This window comes from Pararge aegeria, chromosome 8 (genome assembly GCF_905163445.1).
Source record: "Pararge aegeria chromosome 8, ilParAegt1.1, whole genome shotgun sequence".
Classification (NCBI taxonomy): Eukaryota; Metazoa; Arthropoda; class Insecta; order Lepidoptera; family Nymphalidae; genus Pararge; species Pararge aegeria.
In genome coordinates this window covers 9,778,244-9,805,581 of record NC_053187.1, presented here as the reverse complement: position 1 = coordinate 9,805,581, position 27,338 = coordinate 9,778,244, and the positions used below count along the sequence as shown (strand labels likewise).

At 34.6% G+C, this 27,338-nt stretch overlaps 1 protein-coding gene across 1 annotated transcript; it reads right to left on the bottom strand.

Annotated features, from left to right (window-relative positions):
• Window positions 1-77: 77 nt before the first annotated feature.
• On the bottom strand, window positions 78-27,233 carry LOC120625787 (glutamine synthetase 2 cytoplasmic-like). Its single transcript, XM_039892994.1, has 8 exons — window positions 27,081-27,233; window positions 20,755-20,928; window positions 18,428-18,589; window positions 10,692-10,905; window positions 9,233-9,305; window positions 3,634-3,818; window positions 2,321-2,460; window positions 78-331 (listed from the first exon to the last, which is right to left on the bottom strand). Exons 2-8 carry the CDS (start codon window positions 20,918-20,920, stop codon window positions 183-185), a joined length of 1,089 nt encoding a protein of 362 aa, XP_039748928.1. The 5' UTR covers window positions 20,921-20,928; window positions 27,081-27,233; the 3' UTR covers window positions 78-182.
• Between the last annotated feature and the right edge of the window lie 105 nt (window positions 27,234-27,338).

The window sequence follows — 27,338 nt, the reverse complement described above, 5'->3', positions numbered from 1 at the left end:
CATTTTCCTAACTTAGGGCTGATTGGGACTCAGTTCTAATTTCTCTAATTTAATGTAATAAAATTATAGGACAGATCTTGGCAAAATCGATTTTATTCAATAGAAATCCCAAAAAAGTAATAAACTTACAAAGGAACTTGAAAAACAAAGGATACATTTTATACACGTATTCTAAGTGTATTTTATTCATCAAATATACATGTTCGAAGCATAATAGAGATTATTCGATATGGATCAGCATTGGCCGCGGGGCGTCGATCCTCCAAGTAACCGTGTTTATCTTCAGACACTTGTCGTGGTATCCTCACAGCACAGCTCCGGTTGGCCACACCTAAAGCGAATAACACTCAGATAATCCATAATTTGACGGCCGATTGGCGCAGTTTGCAGCGACCCTGCTTTCTCAGTCCAAGGCCGTGGGTTCGATTCCCACAACTGGAAAATGTTTGTGTGATGAGCATGAATGTTTTCAGTGTCTGGGTGTTTATATTATAAGTATTTATGTATTATATTCATAACAATATTCAACAGCTATCTTTGTACCCATAACACAAGCTACGCTTACTTTGGGGCTAGGTGGCGATGTGTGTATTGTCGTAGTATATTTTATTTATTTATTATAATCTATATCTTCGCCTTGACTGGCTAACAGACCACCTATGGGTACATATTTAAAAACTTTGGTAGAATATTCTACCAAAGTTTTTTGATTTTTTTAAGGATTTTTTTCCCAAAGAGGTTTGAACAAGGGAAGATACTTTGTGTGCACCCGTTATTTTTCAAATTATATCATATTGGTATTTGGGCTTTTAGTTAAAAGTAAAGAGCATATTATGTTTCAAGTTTTTCCGCTGATAAAGCAGATCGCAAACGATTTTTTTCTTGCTTTATAAATATAATTCTTCAGGGTGAAATCTTATTTTTTACCGAAATTAAATAAATAGCATAAGTAACTTTTTTTAAAATAGATTTCTAGCAATGAAAGGATTATTAATATTGGTTAATTAGTTTGATCTGTCATGACCAAACCTTCTCTCTGTTTTAATACAAGTACCGAAATACAGATATAAGCGTAAAATTTTGTTTCGCGGCAAAGGTCAGATGTTAGTGATTATAACCGGGACCGCAGGCTAACATTAACATAGGTTACATAGGCCATTGTCCACGAAAATTTGTGACCGAAACTAGATTGCTTGCAGTTCATGAATATGTATATTATCCCTTTAATCTTGGCTACGTCATCCCGAGCCATTTCGGTGGCAAATAATTAAGTAAGTAAATATACCCACTTAGTTGACACTTAATTTTATAAGATTTTATCTAAAGTTTAATTAATTAACAAAATATTATGTAAAATTACAACCGTGGTATATGGTAATTTACATGAAACTAAATAATGTTTCATTTTTGTTATCAAGGATCACGATGAATTTTCCTGAATTCGATTCTTGGTTCGAGCCAACAATTTTTAAGAATTTTTCGGTAAAGATATTCTCAGTGCTCAATCCGGTGTTAGGAAAATATGGTTGGCCAGTCGGTCCTGATATTTAACTCGTATATGTGATAACAACCAAGAAAGCTCAAATTTCCCTCTCCTATGTAACCAACCATTCTCCTATGGACCTATACAGGTCCTTGAGGACCTATCAGACAACTATAGATCATCAAAATGCTGAGGGCAATAATGGTGAACTAAACATAGCAGCTTATTTTAGTACGTAAATTTGTAATCAATAATGGGCAGTCGTAAAAATAACAAATTATGAAACAATGGACATGAAAAGAAGCCGAGTGCTGCAAAATGAGCCAAAGAGATTTTCATTGTCATTATATTAATTATATAGGCTTAAGGTCAGGACAAAGCGCGGCATCCAATTTGCGTTCTTAGCGTGCGATCTAAGTTTTGAGATTTGTCGCTCGCAGTAATGAACACGTTGTGATCACGGTGCAAATGAAATTGGTTTAACATTGGTAGAAAAGATTTTTAGTCGCATCCAAAAAAAAAAAACAAACAACAAGTGCTCTGCGGAAACAGTACACATTTGAAGTTGGTATTAATTTAAACGTCAACAGGTTACGTCAAGACATATCGAATCGCTTTCAGTAAGAGACATGGATCAACAAAAGTTGAAACGTGATGAACAATCTATTTTTGTTTCCTCAATTTGATTGAACGTCAGTTCAGACGTTTCGAAACTTATGCGATTTGGTAGTTAACTAAAATCGAATCGTGTGAACGCGGTATTAGACGCCAAGGTATGGCTCTCGGTATAATTAGCTTAATTCTTACTATTATCAATTATTATCACAATAAGTTTACCAGCAGTAAAGTCCCGAATGCGCGGCATTCCGTGCTTGCCGGTGAGACGTCGAGCGTTATCTGCTCCATTGTTCGCGTCGTACTCGTTTATATGCGCCCCGTGCCGCCGAGACAGCTTGTCTATAGCCCTCTCGATCACCCTGCCGACCAATAAATACCTTGATTGATAAACAAGAAAATTAATCGGGAGGTATCGGCTTCGAAACTTTTTCTTTGAGTAGATTTATATCTGGTGAAAGAAAAAGAATCGAGGAGAAAGACCAATATATATGCTACGGATATATGCTACGGAATAACCGATATATCCTACTAATAATAAAAATGCGAAAGTATTTTTTTTTTTTAAGTCTTTATTTATTCCCATTGCGTTCCCTTTACGAAAATTAATGATAACTTAAAATCTAATAACATTCTGTCTTCCTCTGAATATAGTGCAGCCAGGATACTTTGCCAACTCCCCACATCCGAAATATTAATTTTAAACTTACATTTTAATCGTTCCCTCATCGGTCTATTTCGAACACATTCCCAAAGCAAATGCAGGACATCTTCGTCTATATTACAATTTCCCACTTAGGTGAACTCACCCTTTTCATAACATATCCAAATTTGTTTAGAGAACAAAAGTGTTTGTGTGTGTGTTCATATCTATCGATAACAAGTACATTTAGTACTAGATATATGTAGAAGCTATAGTACCTACGATCTATGAACTACGCAGCCAAGACTTTTTTTAAAATGTTTGAACGCTTGAAACCTCAAAAACTTTTGGGTGAATTATGCCATTTATTGAGAAAGGTTGTAAACAAAATAACCTAACGCTACAACCCGTAGTTGACGTGTGTGAAACCAAAGGGTACCTACGGCTAGTTTAAAAATAAAAAAGGTGATTATGAATTTTTTTAGGATTTTATCAAAAGCTGGTAATACGATAAGAGCAAAATGAATTGAAGCACTCAACGGAAGTAGCCAAATCGTGATTTTGTCAAGCTCAATAAATGTGTAATGGTTCAAAAAAATATACTTTCTTTAATTCATTCTGTAAGTAACCTAATAATTTTTGTGTCCCAATATTTACTTCCTCAAAATTTCTTGAAATATGTATATATATATATATATATTTACGGGCCAGAGATTTTTAGGTTATGGATCGGGTTATACCAAAATTATATTTAACAGCATCGTAAAATTTAACTTGAGACAGGTGAGATTCCTTATCAGAGGTTTAAAAAAAAATATATAATCTAAAAGCTTAGAACAGGATCATTAAGAATGAAGCAGTAAATGCAATTTAAAAATAATATTTTACTTACAGTATGCCGTCTTCCTCTCTCATGTCCTTTGACGAAAAGTAAACGAAGGTGCCGTTACCAGGCCAGTCCGCTACAGGTTGAGGTTCAAATGAAGCTACAGTTCCATACTCCTCTGCCAGTCTACTCAAAATGTATCGGGCCATCCATAAATCGTCAGCTGCTTTTATACCAGGACTTGGTCCGACCTAGTTTAGGAAATTAATTATTAATACTCGCGTACGTAGAAGTGGGCCGGTGATGGACTGATATTATGATGATGACGTAGAAGTATATAGGTTTCGAATGATTTTAACTGAAGTCTATGATGTAAAGGCTGTGATAACTCATATTCCATAAATTCCTATAAATGGGTCGTTTAGGATCGCAATCGTTGGGATTGTTTCGCGTAACATAGCCCATAGTCTGCCTTCCCCTTACTCTATCGCCAAATTTATCTAAAAGGTTTACCAGATATAATAAGTAAATTTAAGAAGTTTCTCAATGGGTTGATTAGTGATAGATTTATTAAATTTACGAAAATCTTGTAATAATCATAGCCGTCGGTGATCGTAGTCTGTCGGTGTTTTATAGGAGTGTCCTCAGGAACCTCCTCACCATTCTATCATCGCACTGTAAGACACCGGGCGGGTTTTCACCCCTATGTTGTTAATATCCCAAAAACCGGCACGAAGTGATTTGCGTCTTCTTCTCTTTTACACATGCCTGGGGTTTGGAACACCCTTCCGGCTTCCGTGTTTCCTAGTTCTTACCACCGGTGTCTTTAAAACAAGAGTGAAAAGGCATCTTCTAGGCAGGCGCATTCCATCTTAGGCCACATCTATACTTTCCATCAGGTGAGATTGTGGTCAAGCACTAGTCTATTATAGTTAAAAAAAACTAACAACTGCCGATCATATCGGCAGCCGTAAATGCAATGGTGGTTTAACAACGTAGCTTCGTGGATATTTAATGTAGCATTTTACATGTATATTTTTATTCGGGTTTTGTGATGCCTTAAACCTAGCTCGGCCATTATGGCAGGAATCAGGAATCACGAGTACCAAAGAGCCGATACCAGAAAGTTAATAAATAAATAAATCTACTACGACAATACACACATCGCCATCTAGCCTCAAAGTAAGCGTAGCTTGTGTTATGGGTACTAACATGCCTGATGAAATTTTTTATGAATAATATACATAAATACTTAGAAAATACATATAAACACCCAGACACTGAAAAACATTCATGCTCATCACACAAACACTTTTCAGTAGTGGGAATCGAACCCACGGCCTTGGGCTCAGAAAGCAGGGTCGCTGCAAACTGCGCCAATCGGCCGTTGGTTCCCATATACCCACTTATACATGTTGTAAACCTGCCAGTGCTTTATTATGATTTACGGTATATTTTTAGCTTTCTTGTTTTTGTTGCCCTTGTCTTAGCCACTAAAATATTGCCACAGGGGAAACTGGAATGAAAAATCATAGCGAGTATATATCATCCCTACAGTCTTTTTCTTTGCCCTATTTTAATTTCGATCGGGAGCCCAGAGTCAGCGTCAGAGTCTCACATATTATAAGACCTATAACAATGCAGTTTCAGTAAGACATATATGCAATCTCTTGGAATTCCAACAAAATGCTTTTTGCTAGTAGCAAGGGTTTGTTAGCAATGTTTTAGCACTTAAGGTAAACCTATCTTTTTGGAATATATTCGTGAAGAGAATGGAAAAAAACGTTAAAAGCAAGATGACAATGACGAATAAAGTGTAAGCTTTTCCTGAGATTGACTTTTATTTACCGGAAAGAGATTCGCTTAATTTACGCTCACTTCTCCACAAAGACGCAATTACTTAACGGCCGCTCTTGAAATATAACCACTTCGAAATATAATCATTTTAACATAAGCTTCCTTTAGTGAAGTGCGTAATCCAGAACGTGGTACGAAAAACTCTGGACAAAAAAAAACTATTAGGGGCACAAAACCACTTGCGAAGGTATTCTCTTCTTGGGGATGCAATTTTTTTTAGTTATTTGAGAAGTTGTATCGAAATTTAAATTAAGCTTTAAATATATTAGTGGAAATGGGCCGGTCACGTAGCGCGCCTCACAGATCACAGGTGGACCAAAACAGTAACCACATGGAGAGGCCCACCAGGCAAGCGTTACAGAGGCAGACCGTGTACTCGATGGGATGATTATATTAGGATAATCGCGGGTCCACAATGGATCCAAATAGCTCAGGATAGGGAAAGATGGCAAGTCTTGAAGGAGGCCTTCACCGAAGAGGGTTCCTGATACATAAAAATTATAGATAAAGTAATAATAGTATAAATAAATAAATAATATATTAGCCACGAAGTCTTACACAGGAAATAAATTCGGTGTCGTGTTTTGTATCTTGTTTTAAGGTAAAGAATATCTGATTTTAAATTAATTTCAATAACTTAAAAAATTATAAAACTTAAGCTTGTTTTTGTACATATTACATTATCGAAATACTAATCAAGCAATATTATAAAAAAGTTTAATAAATATTTCTTCCTATTAGTAAGATCTAGTTATATCTACACAACGCTTTTCACTTACGCTCCGATGAAATATAACATTGGCATTGTAGATAAATATCTTTGCAACTAAAATTTAAATACATAAAATATTTGCAATCTTTCTGTTGGGCTCGGTAAAACGGCTTTCTAATCTTATGTGCATTTATTGCATTTTTATTGAAACTTTTACTGGTAACAAAGAAATGTCTTACTTTTTTGTTCTATTCGTCATTTGGTAAATAACTCTTTTATTTTATGCATAAGGCATAAGAACATAAATAAAAACCTATTTTGGGCCTCCTACAAAAAGAGCTACAATATGGGAAGTGAAGAGGATTCCCGCGTTTAAACAATAATGCCGAGCGCGAGTCGATATTAGTACATAATTCAATTGGAACCGTTATTGGATCAGCAGATGGAATTTTGAGAATGGGTACCTATTTCCAATTCGATAAGTGCCTGAAATACATTTTATATAAAAATATATCGTATTGAATCATTACTGTAAAAATACCCATTTCAAAAGCTCTGCTTGATCAACTAGGCTATTTTCCTTTTAGGAAATACTGAAAGCAATATAACAACAGTGATGAAAAAGTAAAAGTTTTTCCTCAGATTACTTTTATTTACAGGAAACGAATCTGTTTTCCTCGGCACGGGGTTTACATAATTAATTTAGGAATGTAATTACTATGTTACTCTAATACTCGTAAGATGTTCAGGTGCATATTTAAGCTCTATTAAAAGCGTGCTGTAAATGCAAGAAAAAATTGTTATTGTAGAGTTATTGTGGAATTTTTCTCGTTTAGTTGGATTCACATTCCTTATTATTTTGTTCATTTTTTATTTCACTACAAGGAAGACCTTGACTGAATTCTCATCTACTGGTAAGTGATGATGCAGTCTAAGATGGTAACGGGTTAACCTGTTAGGAGTATGGCAGTTGTTTTAAACCCATACCCGTTTCAGTGTTTTAGTAGTAGGTATAGACATTGTTTCGCCTAAACAATAGGCTTGCAAATCTGTTTAAATAACAAATACAAAATCATTATGAAACCAAAGTGTACAATTGAAATCTAAATAACAGTACATGTTACATGCTGTAAGCTGTAAATTTGGCTGTGTTTCTCTTTTAATCATCTATATACAAACCACCCAAATTCGCAATAAATAATTTTGAATTTGAATTTGTTTCTATGCCGCGTAGAATCAAATTCAAATTCAAAATTAAAAGAAAAGGCACGTCTTAGTCGGTAGTGCGGAAGACTAGCCACAGATGCAGCTTATGGACAAGACAGAATTTAAAATTAGAAATAATGAATTCCTAATTTGTCCCAGCCGTGGTTCAAACCTGGGTACTAGTGGCGTGCATAGAGGGTATGCACAGGGTCTGCAGATGATATAAAATGAAGAAAATCTCCAGTAAGAGTTGTAAAAAACTTAAGGATAGGCATTGTAAGAGTTATAAAAAGCGTACCCTGAAGTATTTATAACTCATACTGGAGATTTTCTTCATCTTACATCATTTGCATACCCTGTGCATACCCTCTTTGCACGCCACTGTCGGGTCCTCCCACTTATAAGACCACAGTGCTCACCACTGAGTGATCTCATTGTGTGGGAGAGTCGCCACCCACCCATCCACTTTCACACGCCACGAAATCCACTTTCTATGTAAATTTTAACGGTTTATGAGATACAGTCCGCTGATTGACGGACGGACTGAGAGATGTCAAAGTCAAAGTCAAAGTCAAAAATATCTTTATTCAAGTAGGCCCATAGGTGGCACTTTTGATGCGTACAAAGAATTACACGGTAGTGAGATGATGGCGATAACCACATTCGTAAACTTAAAACTAAAGCTACGAGGGTTCCAAACGCGTCCTGGTCTAAGAAGAAACCCACAAAAAACTTAGCCGGGTGTTTTTTTTTATCACCATCTCACAATGTCATTTTAAATTATTAGAAGAGCAACCTGGTTAGAGTAATAATTTACACCCAAGCTTTTTTATCGATTACGTAGTTCTCTATACTATAATAGGACTTTTCTATAAGCTTTCGTTTAATACAAACTTTAAACTTTCTAAGAGACATCTCCAAGATGTCAATTGGTAGTTTATTGTAGAATTGTATGCAAATTTCCTTTAAACGAACTATGAATTTTATGTAACCTAGTATATTGCACTGCAAGTTTATTTTTACTTTAATGTTTAAGTTATTGCAGTCACATTTTTTCTTAAATTTAGAAATGTTTTTATGAACGTACATTAAATTGACTATATGACTGACTGATGGACAGCGGAGGCTTAATAATAGGGTGTAGTTGAAGGCCTTCGGCTGCGGAGTAAATCCATAGGCTTCTTCAATATATTAATGTATGACGTATAAAACAAATTTACTAATAACTTGATTATGATTATTTGTATGAAGCGGTGATAGCCTAGTGGTTAGGACTTTAGCCTCACTTTCCCCGAGTTCGAATTCCAGCAGGCACCGCTAGCTTTTCTAATGCGTTATATGCAATTAAACTAGCTTTTCTTTTTTTGACGGCCGAGTGGCGCACTGGGCAGCGACCCTGCTTTCTGAGTCCAAGGCCGTGGGTTCGATTCCCACAACTGGAAAATGTTTGTGTGATGAACATTAATGTTTTTCAGTGTCTGGGGGTTTATATGTATATTATAAGTATTTTATGTACATAAGCTATTCATAAAAATATTCATCACTCATCTTAGTACCCATAACACAAGCTACGCTTACTTTGGGGCTAGATGGCGATGTGTGTTTTGTCGTAGTATATTTATTTATTTTCTAATGCGCTATATGCGTTATATGCAATTAAAACATAGCTTGCTTCATCGGTGAAGAATAACATCATGAGAAAACCTGCATGCCTGAGAGTTCTCTATAATGTTCTCAAAGGTGTGTGGAGTCCACCACTCCGCACAGCACCAGCGTGGTGGACTACGGCTTCTTACTCATGCGGGGGAAACCCGTATAAAAGGGTTGGTATGATGATGTTATTGATGATGATAACAAATCCTGTTACCAAGTGGCAGCAAGCATACCCACCTGAAAATTCCACTGCGATGGAGTTGTTCCTGGATTAATTCCGTTAATATGAACACCTGCATAGAGACAACATCTGTAAAAAAAAAAAGTCTTATTTAACTTTATACCGACTTTCACATCGCTGCCCAGATTTCCAAGTACTCTTACCAGCCTAACCTTCCGAATGAAAAAGATTAAGAGGCTTAATTAAATGAATAATATTTATAGAATTAAATTCTCTGTTATAATTGCTGAATTCAATTATTGTGTTAGACTATGTAGTCAAGCACTATTCAGTTATCCCGATAAAGGCCAACAACAATCTCAAATAATAACGTCTAGGCCAGACATTAATAGAATAGGACAATATCGATATGTGCGGACGACAAATATTTATCAAAATATATATTCTTAGTAGGTATTTGTGTATTTACTATCTCATTTATCGAGAATAATGGCATGGTACATATGTTGCACGCCATCTTACGCCACTGGTACGTGCATGTTGATTGAAGACAATATTGCTTACTTAGTAACACATCAGCACTCAACGTAATGTCTGTGCTATGTTCGTGGATTTTATTTGACTCAAACGCGTGACGTCGCATTGGGTGCGGTGGCTAGTACCAATTATTATGTTCCCGCCTTGAGTAATTTTCATTATTATATATTTCAAATTATATAACCTGACCTACTTAATGGAAAGTACTGTAATATTCTATTCTTTTCAAGGTAACATTGACCTTTGATTGATAGAAAAAAGAAAAGTTTTTCTTATCGCACCTACTCCTGTAGTTTTTTGCTGGTTGGAATTATTATTTCCATTTAAAAGCCTTAAGAGAAAAAATAACTAACGTGTGGGCCGTGATCGGAGTATGCCCAGACTAAGAGGTGATTTACCGTTCCTTTTATTACCAAGCTTTTGAGACATTTATTTATTCTGTCTTAATTGATGGTATGAGAAATCCTCCAGATCGTGTATTTATGTAGATACTGGTGTTACCTACAGATGTGTATGAGGTATTTAAGAAATCGCTCAAGGTAAATACATGCATATCTTTGGCGTGCACTTCATACAAGCGAAAAAGCACTGCCTACCCTTTTGCGTTGCCGAATTTTTGCCGCTTTATCCAATTTTCCTAGTGTATGCATATCCTGGTAGGAAACCCAGTGCATGCCACTGATGCATATCGATATTACACGTATAAGCTTAAGTTGTATTTTTCCACAAAATTAAACAAAAATAAAATCTTATTATAATTTATAATAAATAATATAAATGTAAAAAAGATTTCCTCATGATGTTTTCCTTCGCCGTCAAAGCAGCATAACTTAGAAAAGTTAGAGGTGCGTGCTGGGATTCGAACTCGGCCATCCCAAAGTGAAGTCGAGCTCCTACCCACTGCGCTATCACCGCTTCTACTACTAGACCCGCGGATTATAGGTGGTTTAATAATTACGATGCTTGTCGTTTTTGTACCTATAGAAAGCCTCCATAAGATCCCTGGCAACAATTTTATCGGCGCCAATAGCGCAGTAGTAAGGGCCAGGTGGGGCGGGAAATCCGCCCGGGGGCCAACCTAAAGGTCTGGCATCCGTGGTGGTAAGGAAAAACTCTTGATTGAAGCCAAACCAAGGTTCCTCAACCTCGCCCTTTTCACAAAGTAGTGTACAATCCTTGCGGCGATTACTGTCTGTAATTAAAGTTTTAGATTAGTAAGCTTTTAAGTTCTTAACAAGGTGTTAATTTTTAACGGGCTTTAAAAAATGAGGAGGTTCTTTATTCGAGAGTAGGGGTTTTTTTGTATATTGGTTATAACACTCCGACCATTATTTTAATTGGATTTTAATTGAAACACATTTTACTTGGCGTCGACTAAAAATGTTGTAGAAAATATTTATTTGTAAAGCTACAAATAAATATTTTCTAGCTATCTAGAAATACACGAAAAAACACATATTAACATAATAACGCGTGGCTATTGGATTGGCGTCGTGAAATAAATCAAGCGGGTATCATAATAAATAATAAGTGTGGTGTGTTAAGCTATAAACCTCCGTAATATGATTGTGCCCAGCCGTGGTCCATTGACAGACTGGAGAATAATGAGATGGATTATACCTAGTCTAGGTATAATTTATTTAACCAAAATAGATTTTTTTTATTATATATATATATATATATATATGTGTGTATTTTCTCTGTGAAGTACAATAAAAGTGTATTCATTCATTCATTATTTTGAAGCATGTTAAGCAATAAAAATTTAGTTACAATTGCATGAGTTAATTTATTATCAGCTACATATTCAAAAAATTAATAATTCAAAATTCATTTATTTCAAGTAGTCGTAATATAAGCACTTTTGAAACGTCAAGTCTGTCTGTGTGTAGTGACTCTAACACCGGTTCGGAAGGCAGATTCTACCGAGAAGAAGCCGGCAAGAAACTCAGCAGTTGCTGTTTTCCAACATCAGGCAGCAGCGCAGCTTGGGCAGCGCCAAACCGGTCGCTCGTATCTACTGAGCGTCGCGATGGCTCGCAGTACAGAATTACCTACACTGGATTTATTAGTGTACTACCTGTTGTATACTGTATTGCTATTTAACGGTTAATATATGATAAACTTATAAACTTATGAGATTTTAGAGGAATGTGCAGCGTCCAAATAAACTCATGTGAGTTTCAGGATGCGAAGATTTATAATTTTAGTAGTTTGTGTAATAAATAAATAAATAAATAAAAAAATAAAACAATTTACATTTTACATTTTAACATTCATTTTTCTATCTTGTGAGAGATGAAAGCGGAGCTGGATGCTTCCAAGCAACCTCGTCATTACAACCGATATGCAACATACTATGTAGATTAAATTTTGTCATAGTATAATAAATCCCTTGTATATTTAACGTTTCAATTTCACATCTGACTGCCTCACCTGATGGTAAGAGACGATGCAGTCTATAATGGAAGCACGTGTGGGTTGGGTATGATATATGTAAAATGGGTGTGATGTATGATTAAAGCTAGTACAATTACAGCGCTGTTAAGCGATAAGGCCGCCAATTGTACGACTTAAGTTTAATGTGTCGTTTTAAGAGCTTCTTGGTGTGCTATAAAATATACTTTCTTTATTTTCTTTCATTGTATCGTTTTCTACAAAGCAACTGAGAACGCTATCTTTACAAATAGTTGCGGCACCAGTCAGCCACTAGACAAGTAAGGTAACTTCCATCGCTTAATGGAGTATTATCTTCTTCTTCTCCTATTGTTTTTTTTGGCTTTTAGGTGTGCCAAATCAGCAATAAACATTTTTTAAATACTCGTATGGCACTTTACTTTTAATATATCATAGTATTCCAAAATAAGGCGTTCGTAATGGAGTGTGGTCTTTGGTTAGTGTTATAATTGTAAGATTTTTTTTTATTATAAATCATAATAGGATATATTTAGATGGAATATTATTTAATTGTTGGTTAAAAACTTCAAGGTATATGACATACAATAAATTGTAATTTTAAAGTAATACTACTTTAAGCTGAGGCTTTAAGCGATAGAGTAAGAACTCTGAGCTTGCACAACGATTTGAGGCTCTCACACTTAAATACAACATTGCAGACGTCTGAGACAATATCAAAATAGTCGCCGCAATGACTGTATGAAATATAAGCTGTTGCAAGCATTCTTCTGCTGTGATTGTTGCGGCTTTTCACAAATCCAGTGGGAATCATTTGTATTCCTGGGATAAAAAGTAGGATATGACACTCATTACATATTTTATTTGTAAATGTAATGTTGATTGGTTGCTTGGTTAAAGCGTAAAGGATAAACCAACAAACACACTTTCGCATAGTAAGGATAAGTAAGTTTTAATATATGTTTATAAAATCCATTGCCGGGCATGTCTCTTAAAAACTCGAAAATGGGTGAATCGTTTTTCATCGTGAATTTCATCAAAATGTTTTTTTTTTCTTTGTATGCCTCAATATCGGAGTGGTTTAGGAAAAAAGTTAATTAAATAAATCCCTAAGCCCCGTAAATCGAAATTAGTAATAAGTAGGTACTAATTTAAAATATTGGCATATTGGTTTGTCCTTCTTTCACGCAGACGAGCGGATTTGAAGAGCCGAGTGAAATTGATTTTTTAAACCCGTTCATTAATCCGACACCGACAAAAAAAATCACTCACATCACAAAATAAATTTTGCATAGTTATACTTGGATTGCATCCGGGAGGTTGACAAAAGATATTAATTTCAATCGGAAAACCAAGGCGCAGCATTTCAGCAGGATTTTTAAAAGACATTGTTTTAGAAAGGGTCTGGAGCTATAGCTAGTTTATAATAATTTTGACCAACAACAATTTTATAAATTTCACATAATTAAAACACTACCTGATAGAGTTTATATAAATAAAACACTATCAGGAGTTGATTATTTTGTTATTCTTGTTTCTAGTCGGTATTTATGCTACACTACGCTAATGGTCAATACTCTTGGTAAGCAAACTTTCATTACATCCAGGAACTTTCCAGTTTCGTACTAGTACATGGATTTGCAAAACTTTAAGAAAATTATTATTATTTTTGGGATCTATTTTGGAAACACTTTTAATATTTAAAAGGATTTACTCTCGAGATGGTTCAGTTATGACCAAGTCAGGGATCCCCTATTAATTGAAGGATAAAGAAAGACGTTAGTAGCACTCCGTAACTTTTAAGAGTTCAGATATAGTATTGCAGTATGTCGACAGAAACTTCTTACTAGTTCTGTATCTTTCCTTTTGTCGTTATGATTTTTTGGTGTAGTGCAATTACTTGATTCGATTGATTGCATATCAATGGCATATCGATTAGCGGGAAAAACGTAAATATTGGTACAGTACGATTGTTTTTAAAGTCACGAAATAAAACCGAACCTTTAGGTTTACAATCACTCAGTGCCGTGTCTATCGGTGTCTGGTTGAGGTACCAAGTTGAAAGTATCTATACTATGAAGCTAAAAAGTTGATTAAAAAAAAAACCGTGTAACACAAGATCACAATTTGCAGCTGATAATACGTCTGTTGCGAACAAATCCATGTGAATTATCTTATTGAAATGTCCTGAAGTCAAAATAAATATTTGAAAGAGACATAATATTGTATGATTATAATTGATTGAACTTACAAAAATACAAAGTTATATTACCCATTTTGTAATTTTAAAATTCTTACTGTCTTACTCAAACTTTACCAGTATTCGGATTTCTTATTACTTTCTTTGTTTAGCTAGAGGTCTTCGATCAATTAGACTGCAATATATATTATGTCAAAGGGAAAAATAATGACACAAAGATGTTTAGTGATACTTACTCGTATGTCAAAATACTACTATATTTTCATTACTATTTTTTATTACGGTTTTTTTTACTAGTCCCGCATTAACTGTTGTTTCCCTGGTATAAAAGTAGCCTATGACACTCCCCGGCCTTTCAACTAACTCTATTGCAACAGTCAAGTTAATTGGTTGCTTAGATAGCGCATGTGAAGGAAAAACTAATAAACAAACACATTTTCGCATTAAGTAAGTAATATTCTGTCGTTTCACTAAACTGAGTGATGTGATATGTTAAAATAATATAGATTATTTTCAAAACAACACTTCATATTTATGTAGTAAACTTTCATAGGGATAAAATACTTTTGGAGACAGTGTATTCCCATGTCTATGTCGCAGGGAAATGCTGAAATCCCTAGGATATCATATTATCCCGGAACAGGGCAAAAAGGTATTCGATTCTATTACCTCTTTTTACTGAAAAGGTCTAGTGAGAAGATAAAACCCGACGTTTGTCACGACGTTTGCGGTTTTATTTAGTGCACACTTAACTATATCTTTAGTTTAACTTTCATTATTTAAAAACCGCGTAGTTTTGAGTGATTCGTAACCTTTTCGTCATTTCAATAGCTTTTTTTTAAGTAATAAGAAGGTTGGTCAAATATATGCCTTATTCAGGCTTTGTGATATTCTATTCTATTCATAAACAAATTTTAGATTAGTATAAGCAGGCTCGCATCAGCGAAACCTTTGTCCTTAGTACCTACCTATTTCCAAGATTGCTGCTAAATTATTTTGTTAATACAAGTCCAGGACACTATTATAGTGAAGTTTAAGTGTACAGACAAAATTAAAAACCGCTGTTTTTTAATATAAAAAACAAAAGTTTTTTTTTGATTACCTGATAAAAGTATTGTGTAAGATTAGAAAATCTTACACAATACTTTTACAAACCTTAGTAAAGCAAATCGTTCCTAAAGATCTATATTAATATGCAGTGGATTGTTGAAGCTATTTAACTCTGCTTTTATTTTCTGCTCTTTTATATATATAATTTTGTAAAGGGGTCGCAAGGTCCCTTCATACGCTAAGCTGTGGGTGAGGGGCCACGTCCCCTAACGCCTAAACACCCAATGCTAAGATTTGACAAAACTCTTGATCTCTTAATTTCCCCAAGTATTTTACACTTGGGAGTACATTTTGCCAATAGTGTTATGTTACGTTCAGAAAACGTGGAATTAAGCCATCCGTTTACGAGATCTCTATTTATACAGCGTAGCTATCTGATATTTCCGTTTCTATTAATGCGGATGTACGGTACGCCTCCGTTAGCACACGTCCTGTCGGAATTATAGACAAACAATACTACTGGATAGGTGGACGCCATGCGAGACTGTGAAAAAGATTGATATTTAGAGGACATGGTTTTGTTTATGACTTAAAAAAAACTGGGGAGATCTCAGCCTTTTTGCGTAAAATTTTATTATGCATCAACTAACCCATCTCTATATGCATTAAATATCTTTGGTGCCATTACAGAAAAGATTCGCATCGCAGTTATATATTTCGTATTAAAAGAAAACTAATAAATACAAAACATTCCAATAAACTTATACTTAGTTTTAAATTCTAAATCGTTGTAACGTTTGAGTAGGTAGTAGGTAGTAGGTAGGTTTGGGTATGATACCCAGAATAATAGTCTGTATAATATGTATATTGTAACACCTGCCCTTTCGATTAATTATTTTTACAAATAATAACTATAGATAATGAAGAGTGTTTATTGTGGCAAAGAATACAATACAATCTTTAGAGATAGACATTCATCATGAACTCAACAGGTTAAGTTGTATTTGAACATTTGTAATTTAGCATAGACGGTTTAAATTCTTAAAACACTATTATTGAATCCTATCTTGTTCAAGCAATTGCTACTTTAAGACCTTGTTGGCGTGTTCTTCAATATCATACTCAATATTAGGCTCTAGCGTCTAGAGTAGACTTGTGAGAATGAAAATTGATTTATTACATAGAATGTTCTCATCAAAAGAAAGATTTGACTCTACAATGTACAATTCAAATTTCAATGCTAAAACGAGTGTCGAATTGACATGTTTTAGATGATAATAACTTGAATCGTACAGTGACTCCATATATTTTGAACATCATCATCATCATCATCACATCAACCGATAGACGTCCACTGCTGGACATAGGTCTTTTATAGGGAGTTCCAAGTTCCACGATTCTGAGCCGCTTGGATCCAGCGGCTACCTGCGACGCGCTTAATGTCGTCTGTCCACCTCGTTGGGGGTCGACCAACGCTGCGCTTACCAGTACGGGGCTCCATTCCAGCACCTTGGGACCCCAACGTCCATCCTGGATTGAATAACGAAATTTTATTTATTTTAATTGACTTTACTTGAACCTTATGGTATTTGGTGACATGACCCTTTATTAAATAAACTTAATATGTGATTGTCCATAACATAGTTAGTCCACACTGTCAACTTCGACGTACCTACTGCTGTCATTGGCGTTGACAAAAATTAGAATTAAAAATAATATTTTCCTCGTCTTCTAAATGTTGAGTGTCTGTTCATGTCTGTGTTTAGCCCATTCTGTAGATTCCTATGTAAATATGTTAAGTGTAATAATATTAAGTTGTAAATATATATGTAAGAACCTTCCTATCTCCAACCGACTAACATTCTAATTATCTGTTTTTCTGTGGTGTTTTCTGTTGGAAATTAACTTATAAAGGAGAAGCAAAAAATCTGCTACTTATTTAAATGCGTCAAGATTAAAATTTGGTCTTCCTCATATTTCACCGATCATTCTCAAAAGCGTGTCTCCTCCATACCACGTGATATTGCCGAAGTAAATCGTACCCAATTGGTACAAACGCAAGCGATCAAAAAAAAATATTCAGAAATGCATTGCAATCGTTAACTTCTATTTATATTCTAGTATAAAAGGGGTCAGCGATTGCAGTGCACTGATGGTGTCTTGTCATCAGTACTGCATTTTTGAGATATTGAGGCCTAGTTTGCTGAGGTTTCCTGAGGGAACCTCAGGAAACCTCAGCAACGATTATGAACGATTGCTTAAAAATTACTATGAACGTTTGTTTAAAAATTACGTTGTATAGCTGTAAAACTCTGTTTCCGTCATGCGGATTTTTGCCCGCAGGTAGAAATCCGTATGACAGGAAAAAGGGTATTATTTTAAAATCATTCAATTTATTTCTTAAGGACTCTCTCGGACCCATTTTAAAGATCGCACGAATATACCACGAAAATAGTGTATCAGCAGCATTACCCCATTGTAAAATTCCATATGACATAATGCTGAGCAAATTTAGGATTATACTGTCACGATACAATCACTTTACAATGTTTGTTAGTATAAAAATATCTAATGATGTTCTACTCGAATGTAATACTAAGTTAAATTGAGCATACAATTTTGCAAAGCACACATCAGGTCTGAAAAATTCAAAAGATCCTACGTTAAAACGAATTATTTTATAAAGAAGGGCACAATTTATAAAAATAATTTTTGTGTTACGTTATCGGGTCACTTAGCAAACCAAATTTAAAGAATAGGTACTTGACGTTTTATACATGAGAGGTGCATTCGGCAAAAAACGCAAAATGTGCCCTATACTAAATTTATTTAAAGTTCAATTTAATATTGAACTTTAAATAAATTTAGTAAAGGTTAGGAAAGTGTCGGAGGAATTCAACAATCGTCTTACACAAAATAAAAAGTATTAACAGGTGGCCACATCTGTCCCTAAGCTAGGAATTAACGTGTATTATAGGCGACGGCGCCCTCCTTATTATTATATTCTTGCAAATTTCAAATAAAGATCCGGATAGAATTAAATACTAACCAGTTGGTTGATAGTTATGTTTATAGGTGTCTGCTAAAACTAGTATGTGGTTTCCCCGTCGAAACGGATCGTGGTAAATCACTTCCGGAAAGATGAACGTATCAGAGTTGTCGTAACTGGCTTGACCTGTGTTGCTGCCGTCGAAGTACCAAATTGGTAAATCTGCAATATAGATTCCATACTAGTATAACGTACAATATTATTAGAGCTTTTTCTGTCAAAGCTCGTCTGCGTTGCTAAGTCTGTCTGTTGCGAAGTGACTATGACAAGCATTTTTCTGCTGCCAATGCTTACTGTCCTCCACCAATTAACCATAATTTTTTTTATTACTCGTGCTGGAGATTTTCTTCATTTTATAAATTCATCTGCATACCCTGTGCATACCCTCTATGCGTGCCACTGCACTCATGACCACAATTTACGACCTAAAAGTTATTTTCAGGTACTTTAATGAAGCGTTGTCAAATTTACGACAAAAATGGTTTCAACAGTTAAGAAAATCATTTTCAGGGCGAGGACGCAGTAATTCGTGAACTAATAAAAAAATACTCTAATTGTTTATTTTTACAGATACTTAACAAGTTCTTAGACAATACTTTTGCCTAAAGAGGAAACTTAAGAGATTTATGCTGAAAGGGTAATTTTGTATTCAAAGTAACCTATTTAAATTCATGGCAAACCTTTTGTGTTTTCTTTATTTATTAGACCCCGCGAATAATTTTAACTGCTTTTCTTCATTTATTTTTGTTTGATAACTTATTTTATTTGATTATTGTTAGCGGATTATTCAATTATAGCTATTTAATAATACTCCGCAAATATGATAACATTATAAACCTGATATGATCCCAGATGTTAGGACTACGGTGTCTCTATCTTGGGGACAGATTTCTAACTGCATCTGTAACTTTTCCAATCTATGTTTTTTTGAATCCAATATTAGCAGAACAGGAAATAATCGTATGGAAAAGGCTTGCTTGAGAGTTCACTATAATGTTCTCAAAGGCTTGTGTAGTTCCCCAATCCATACTTTGCAAGCGTGGTGGAATACGGCCTAAACTCTTCTTATTCGGAGACCCATGTCCTGTAGTGGGCCGGTTTTTGGTTGATAATGATTACCATGAAGACTGATGCGGGTTCTTAGCGGAAGAAGTTGCAAGAAACTGCATTAGTAAAATGATCATATTAAAATGACCATACTTATCCTATCTTTCTGTCATAGGAAACTAGAGTTAGGCACTTAGTAATTAGACCTTCTACGCAGCTCGTCTGCTAGTTGAATCTTGTGGACCTTAACGATTATTATCTCAATATGTTAGTGATAACAACCGGAACCGACGTCTTAACTTGGTTATATTTGATGGTTTATCAAATAAGGGATTCACGTAACACTATGAATAGACATGGCTAAATGTATTTCTAATTGAACTATATATGTAATGGAGATTAAGCTTTGCCTATCTACTGTAGCAAAATTCCATTGTAAATTCATCTTTGCGACATCAAAAGCAGTTTTAGCTTTAACTTGAACAATGTTTAGCGAAAGTGTTATATCTCATGTCTAGATTAAAGCTCGGTTTTACTACTCGGAGCAAAAGATCTCTCACAAACAAATGGAAATTCCTGCGTCGATTCGATTGAGTAATAAATGTACGCGTTCTATTTTGTTTGTTTCTCTGTTATTTAAACTTTTTTGTCGTATAGAATAAAAGTGTATAAAATATAAATTCATAAAGTATTATATCGTTCGTTCAATACGAATACTCGTTTATTTCATTTGTTTATTTATACAAAACAATAATAATGTAAAATATACTGGAACAGTTATCTGCAACTAAAACTAGGCGCAGATCACGTAGGTTATAATATAATCTGCATTAATATACACTTGTATTGTGTTATTTTGTTTTTCTTTAGTGAACTTAATGGGGATCAAACTCTCGTGATTCGTAGTCGAATAAATTAACCATTAAATCAACATTCAAGTTAAAATATCAATAATGTTAGCTTATTAGCGTCCTATTGCTAGTCACATGATAATCTGGTATGTTGAGAATCTGATAGAGTGCCGTGGAGCGCAAGCGTCTTCTGGTATAGTGAGGTTGAAAAGCTTAGATCCACCACAGTTTTTCAATTCAGATTGTAAGGTTTTGACGATTATTAGTCGTAGTTCATATAATAATCGAGACCGCCTGCTTAACGTGCTAACCAATTCAAGGGGATGACCAACGCCAATTTTCTAACTCCGTTTGCAATAATTATAAACTACAAAAGAAGCTGAAAAGCTAAAAACCTCGCGACTGTATGTTAAAAAGTAGTAAACTTACCTTTATGTGTTTTTGGAATGAAATCGAAAGTCCTGTCTTTGGAGCGCAAGTTTATACAAGATCCGTCTATCCAAACATAGCTAGCGAGGATTGCGTTGCAAGGCACTTCAAGATCCTCGTATTTGCGCATAGCCGCTTTATTCAACGCAATAGGGACGGAATTCATGATGGAATCTGGTCAAACGGACAATGAAATACATATTGCATAGATACACTGTGGATCAGATTGACAAAAAGGGCTTCCGATTAAGTCGTCTCCGAAGGCAGATTCTACTAACTTACCCTTTAACTGCAATCTCACCTAATTTAAAAAATATAAAAGTGAGTCAAAAGTGAGTTCAGCCTAATATCACACCCAGTATTTCTTAGATCACAGCGTACACCAATGTACCAGAGTAATTGAATTAATAATGAATCAAAATAAGCTTGGCACAGAAAGTGTCTCAAGTCCTATGAAAGATTTAATTTAATACTATATACAATAAAGTACTAAAGTCACTTCGAAACACATATTGGAGTAACAACAAGAGATTTAGGGGTGTGCTATTCTAGTATTTATTTAGATTATTTAAATAGTAAAAAACTAGAAAAAAAATGAATTCTATGTAAATTAAAAAAACAATCTTTTAAAGTAATCCTTACTTTTGAAGTGACAAATCTGTCTGTTTGTAGTAGCGCTATTCTACTATTAATTTAGATTATTTTAATAGTTCAAAACTAGAAAAAAAAAAAAGTAAATAAAAAAACAACCTTTTAAAGTAATCCTTACTTTTGAAATGACAAGTCTGTTGTTTGTAGTAGGTTTATTAACGGTTTAAAGGCAATATTTTTTACTGAAGGAGGAGGCAAAAAATCAGCACTTGCTCTTTTATTATGTCGACGACCTATAATTTGTAATATGTCTCGTCTAAGATAAAAGCGATTACTACTGTTCCATGCAACCTTGTCATTAGGTTGTAAAAAATAAAGCACCTCGATGATTTACATTTCTAGAGACTATGATACGGTTTACAAAAGGTTTTGTTTCATAGTGATTCTGTAGCTCCAGAGATTACTATCTTAAACCTGACCAGGAAAATATTGAACCTCACCATATTGCGAATAAAAACCATTTTTATTATTTTTTTTATTTTTATAAGAAGAATTTATTTATATTATCTATGCTTTTACTGTGCCTAATGTGTTGATGCAAATGTGGCGCCCCACAATAGTTTTTGAATGTTCTTGTCAGGCCTTATATACACACCAAATAATGCTTATTTTTTAAAAGAAGATAATTAGAGAAGGTAATTGCATTATTTATGAACGAGAAATTTACTATTGTTTCGCAATACATACTAGCTGTACCCGCGACTTCGCTTGGGTGTAACCCTAGAGGTTCACCCTCTTTAAACTATCTATACTTATAATAAAACTGTAACTGGAAAATTTCTGTACATTAAATATGTTTTGAAAATTTTGAACGGGGGATGCTTTATAATCGATACTGAGGCCAAAACAGATTTTTATTTAATTTTTGTCTATCTATCTGTCTGTCCGGGCATCACGTGAAAACTACTGAACGGATTTAAATAAAATTTGGTAAAGTGGTAGCTGATATATCGGGTCAACATATAGGATACTTTTTGTCCCGATAAACAATAAGTTTCCTCCGGGAAATGGGATACATTATTTTATACTTCATATCTCCGGTAAATGTGCACCGATTTTAATAATTCTTTTTTTGTTTGACAGTGTGTACTACCAATCATGTATTGTCTTTTTTTAATGAAGATCTGATGAATATTTTCGGAGATCAAGAAAATAATTCTTCACAGATAACAGCAAGTCGCAAGGCATATGGGAAAACGATCGAATGCATGCGTACCATCCTACTAATATTATAAATTCGAAAGTTTGTGAGAATAGATGTATGGATGGCTGGATGTATGTATGGTTGGATGTTTGTTACGCTTTAGCGGCACAACGAATAAACCGATTTGGCTAAAATTTGGTAGAGATACATACAATATAGTCTGGAAAAGCACATAGGCTTCCATTTATCCCGGGAAAGCAAACAGCGTCTACAGGATAGTATCGCTATTTTTTCCGCATTTGTCTTTCAAAATCCGCAATGGAGTTTTAGATTGAAGTGGTTTTTTGGATAGGCATAATTGAAATACTATAAAGCTTTTAAATTTTGTTTGGTTGAACGCGCTTATCTCAGAAAAGGCTGTTTTGATTTATTTATTTTGGATTGTTAGTATCAATGATGGCTATATAACATCACGCTACGACCAATGGCTACTAGGTACTATAACTAATGAAAAATGTTGCATAAACTGCAAAAAATACACTTTTTGACAGATTCTGAGGTGTGCGATGCGTGAACGGTAAACGTTACGCCAAACGACGGAAGTATGTAGTATGTATATCGGAATTGACGAAAATTTTGTTTCTTTAAAGTTCTATAAAACAGTCCGCAACAACATACGACTACTTTTTAAGTCGAATCATTCGCGGACGAAGTCGCGCGGGTCCGCTAGTTTTAAATAAAGATTGGAAAAGACTAGAGTGACAAAAATACAATGTTGAAGTTTGTGGGTAAGACCTGTATTAGTTTTGAATTTTCTCAGAATATATATTCGTAGCAACCTACATACCTAATTCAGAATTTAACTATTTTCAGTATGCGAGCTATTTCTGTTCCAAATGACGTCATGATCTGTCCTGCTCTTAAGGTTAAAGCAAAAAAAACACATTTTTGTATTTGTAATATTAGTATGAGTTCTAATCAAAACAAGTATAAACTTGTAACAACGCGTAAACTCAACGAATGATTCGAATCTCGATCGAATTATTCAGTTTCAAGTAGGGCACCCCTAATAAGTTTTAATAGCTTTAGTCTTTGTTGTAAATGCTCTAAAGTCTGTTTAGCGAAGCTGAGTAGTCATTTACAAGTAGGTATTGACGAATACTATGTTTTTGCTTTGTAGTAAATATCAAGATAAAAGACTATGATATAAAAGTAACGTCCTAGTAATTCTTGTTTCAAGTTTATCTAATTGGACTTTATTGCTGAAATCGAAAAGTTTTAAGCCTATAAAATCCCGCGAGATCCGTTTGTTTTCGCAGGTGATAAATATCCCAGGATATAATATAGGAGGTGTATATCCAAGTTGCCAGTTCTTTCTATTAAATTTTTTGCTAGTATTTATAAATTCAGGTGGAACCATCTTTAAGAGTTTTCCCGGGATAAAAAGTATCTTATGTAGAATGCAAGCTATCTCTAGACAAAATGTCATCAAAATCGGTGCAGTGCAGTGGCGTGCACCGGGTTTTTGACCAGGGTATGCATAAAGCAGGTACATGGCATAAAATGTGAAAATTCCCCTCTAATACGAGTTATATAAAATAATTTGAGTATGCAGTGCTTTTATGCATGTATGAAGTACACGCCACTGGTGCAGTGGTAACAAAATGAGCTGAGCAGTGAGCATGGGTAACATATAAACAAAAATACATACTTTAAATATTAGTTATGATACAGGTTATCATAACTAAAAACAAACTCTGTGTATCATATGGGTGATAATTGATGTTTTTAATTTAACAGATTGGTTTGAGTGTAGTTCGTTATTGATTCGAGGGAGTGGTGAAAATTTTAAGATTGATAGGTTTTTTGAGCTCATAGATTTAGACAAACAACTTATTTATTTTTCTTTCATTTGACTAATCGCCTTTAAATTTTTATAAGAACTGTGTCAGGTACTTAAAATCTTTAATTGATTTAAATATAGTTTTATTTTGTGATATTGTTAAGGCCTTATCCTTCTCGATCTGGCGGTTTCTCTTATTTAGCATATTATTGAGATTGCTTATCAGATTTGGCAGGCATTTACGAGTATATAAAGAGATTGCAATCATGTTCCCGAGGTCGTAATGGGGGTGCGAGGGACATATTAATGAGGGTGTAGGCAATAATCTACACGAAGGATAGCAAAATAATGGAGACGGGTAGTATACTCTATAAAATTGATGGCTGACTGAAGGCAGACCAACGCATTTTGTGAGAATGCGTATGCTCATCGAAGAAAAACGTCGGTAGGATAGACAATTTGTCGGTAAAACTTTACTTATTCTGTGGAAAGCCAGATCTTATACAATAATAAAAACCGGAAGACAAGATGAATCCATTGTCTGTCTGTCTGTCTGTCCGTCGCTGTACGACCACCCTTGTTCTCAGACACGGCTCGAGGTGTTTAGTTGAAACTTATACTATACTACTAATACTTGTAATTTAATTGTTAAGTTTGTAATATCCTATCGCTGCGAAAACTTCAAGCAAATAAAATGCCTTCAAATGCGTTATCAAGCTTGATGTAACTTAATTCGTTGGCTGACATCAAATCGAAAGCTCATTAGCACGTTACAAATGCGCAGCACGTGTAATCTGGGTTCTAATGGGAGCACTCTCCGCATTACGTTTATAACTTTCGTATAATTGTACCTGTCCTGTATTACCTCAATTTATTCGCACAAACCGAATGCGAGAATTACTGAAAATATAATTTTTTATGAAGCATAATTAAAAAGACTTGGAATAGGTACTTAAGTGTGTATTTGTTTCGTTATGTTATTTTAGTCGTTCAATAGCTCTTGACTACGTGATACGTCTACGTTTTGCAACATCATCTACGTGTGTTTCAGCTTTAAAAAACCCTCCATACTGAGCTTAAAAAGTCATATGACCGTCTCCATAATAAAAACTACGAGTTCGTCAAGGTATATCATTTCCTACCTGCTCCATAAATTTGTACTTTTTTATAGTAATAATTGACGGATCAAGCAGACAGCCCATCTGATGGTAAGCGGAAAACCATCCGCTATAAACAGAGTAACACTTTACAGGGAGAGAGTGACGTAGTGAGACTACCGTGGCGGCGGCATGACAAGGCAACCAATGTTAGGAAAACAAAATACACCTACGTAAAGGAATTCTTAATTTATTGTGTTTGTTTTTATTTACTTTACCGCAGATGTTTTATATTTTTTTATAATCGTTCTTTACACGAAAAGTTATTAAAAGATTGTTAAGATAAGTAATAGGCCCTTCGCCGGCGTTTGCTAAATTCCATTCCTATTAATCTTATATTTAAGAAACTTGCTACGTGTAAGAAGGATACAAGAAACTTAAATGAGTGCTAAAATTTTATCAAAATCCGTTGTAATTTTAGATTTAAAAAAAAATGCATATTTTTATTTTAGTATAAGTTAGCCATTGACCTGATGATAAGTGACAATGCAGTCCGAGATGACTAGTCCGCTTACCTACTTGTTAGTACTGTTCAAACCATATTTCTTGTCGGTTTTTATGCTCCATCGTACCGAAACGGTAAATCCTTGGCAGCACAGTAGGTAGGCTGTGCTATCCTACAAACAAAGTAGGTAGGCACCCTACCGATTGTCCCTACATCGGACCGGGATCGAACCCTGCTTATTATAAGACTACAGAGCTCACGAATACCCTACGGAGGTCGGCGGCGCATTTTTCCGAGTTAAAATTGACTTTAATATCTGTAAGGTCTGTAAAGAAGAAGGCATGAAAAATGCTTTTGGAGAAATAACGTTATAAGGTCAACTCTCGTATTGTGTAAATTTTTCGGGTACTTTCCGTTTGCTCTGTGGAACATAACGTATACAAAATGAGTTTTTTTTTTCTTATTTATTCCACAGAACATATTATATCATCTGCTATTATTTTTTCTCAAGACTTGAGATGCAACACACATTGAAACTCTTGAACTTCAACCCACAGAATTTAGAGCGTACAGAATCAGTGTACATAATTAATATTGAAGCATCAACAACCACTCCATTTTAGTAGTGTTTCTTGATCAGGCGGCACAGCACTTCATTCCATTTAGTAGTTGGCAGTAATTATTTTACCCCTAAAGTTCGTAACGTACATCGTCATAATTTATTATAATATATAATGATGATGTGTTATAAAGCGTTAACCGCTGAATTTCTTGCAGTCCAAATCGGCAATACAGTCCCACCAAACAGACAGATTGGACTTTATTAAAGTCCCCTACATGTTTGCTATAATCCTACTTGAAGTAAAGAGAATAAATAGGTATTTACTGTTCTTTGGGTTGTAAGGTTGTTTTATTATATAACACTATATTTATATGCAAGATATTTACTTACTTAAGCGGTGTATAAAACCTTCAGAGATATCGCAAGACGAATTTGAATAAACCTTTACACTAAAATTTTTTTAGAAATATGCTAAAAACACGTAATATTCGGCAAACAATTATGTATACCAATCCAGTACCGTCCTGTTTTTTATTGTGAGGCACGTTGGGACTTATTGTTACTCTTACTTGTAAATATTGCTTTATGCTTGTTCGAGTTGTAGTCGGCAGCTTGTTAGTTATTATTTCCGGAAATGCCAGTTTAAAGTACCTACTTACGATTATTTTTGAAGTGGAAATTTAGAACAGAGGGAATTTTAAATAACAGAAAATTTTGCTTTTTTAAAACAATGTATACAAAATGTAACCACAATTTTATGTGTCAAACTTGACTTGAGTTTC

What these genes read in the sequence shown, in the direction of transcription:
- LOC120625787 (XM_039892994.1), bottom strand. Translation starts at nt 20,920, where the DNA reads ATGAATTCCGTCCCTATTGCGTTGAATAAAGCGGCTATGCGCAAATAC. An exon ending in ACATAACTATCAACCAACTG is followed by an intron (nt 10,906 to 18,427) that starts GTTAGTATTTAA and finishes CTTTAATTACAG; the next exon opens with ACAGTAATCGCCGCAAGGAT. An exon ending in CATCGCAGTGGAATTTTCAG is followed by an intron (nt 3,819 to 9,232) that starts GTGGGTATGCTT and finishes TTCCTAAACTAG; the next exon opens with GTCGGACCAAGTCCTGGTAT.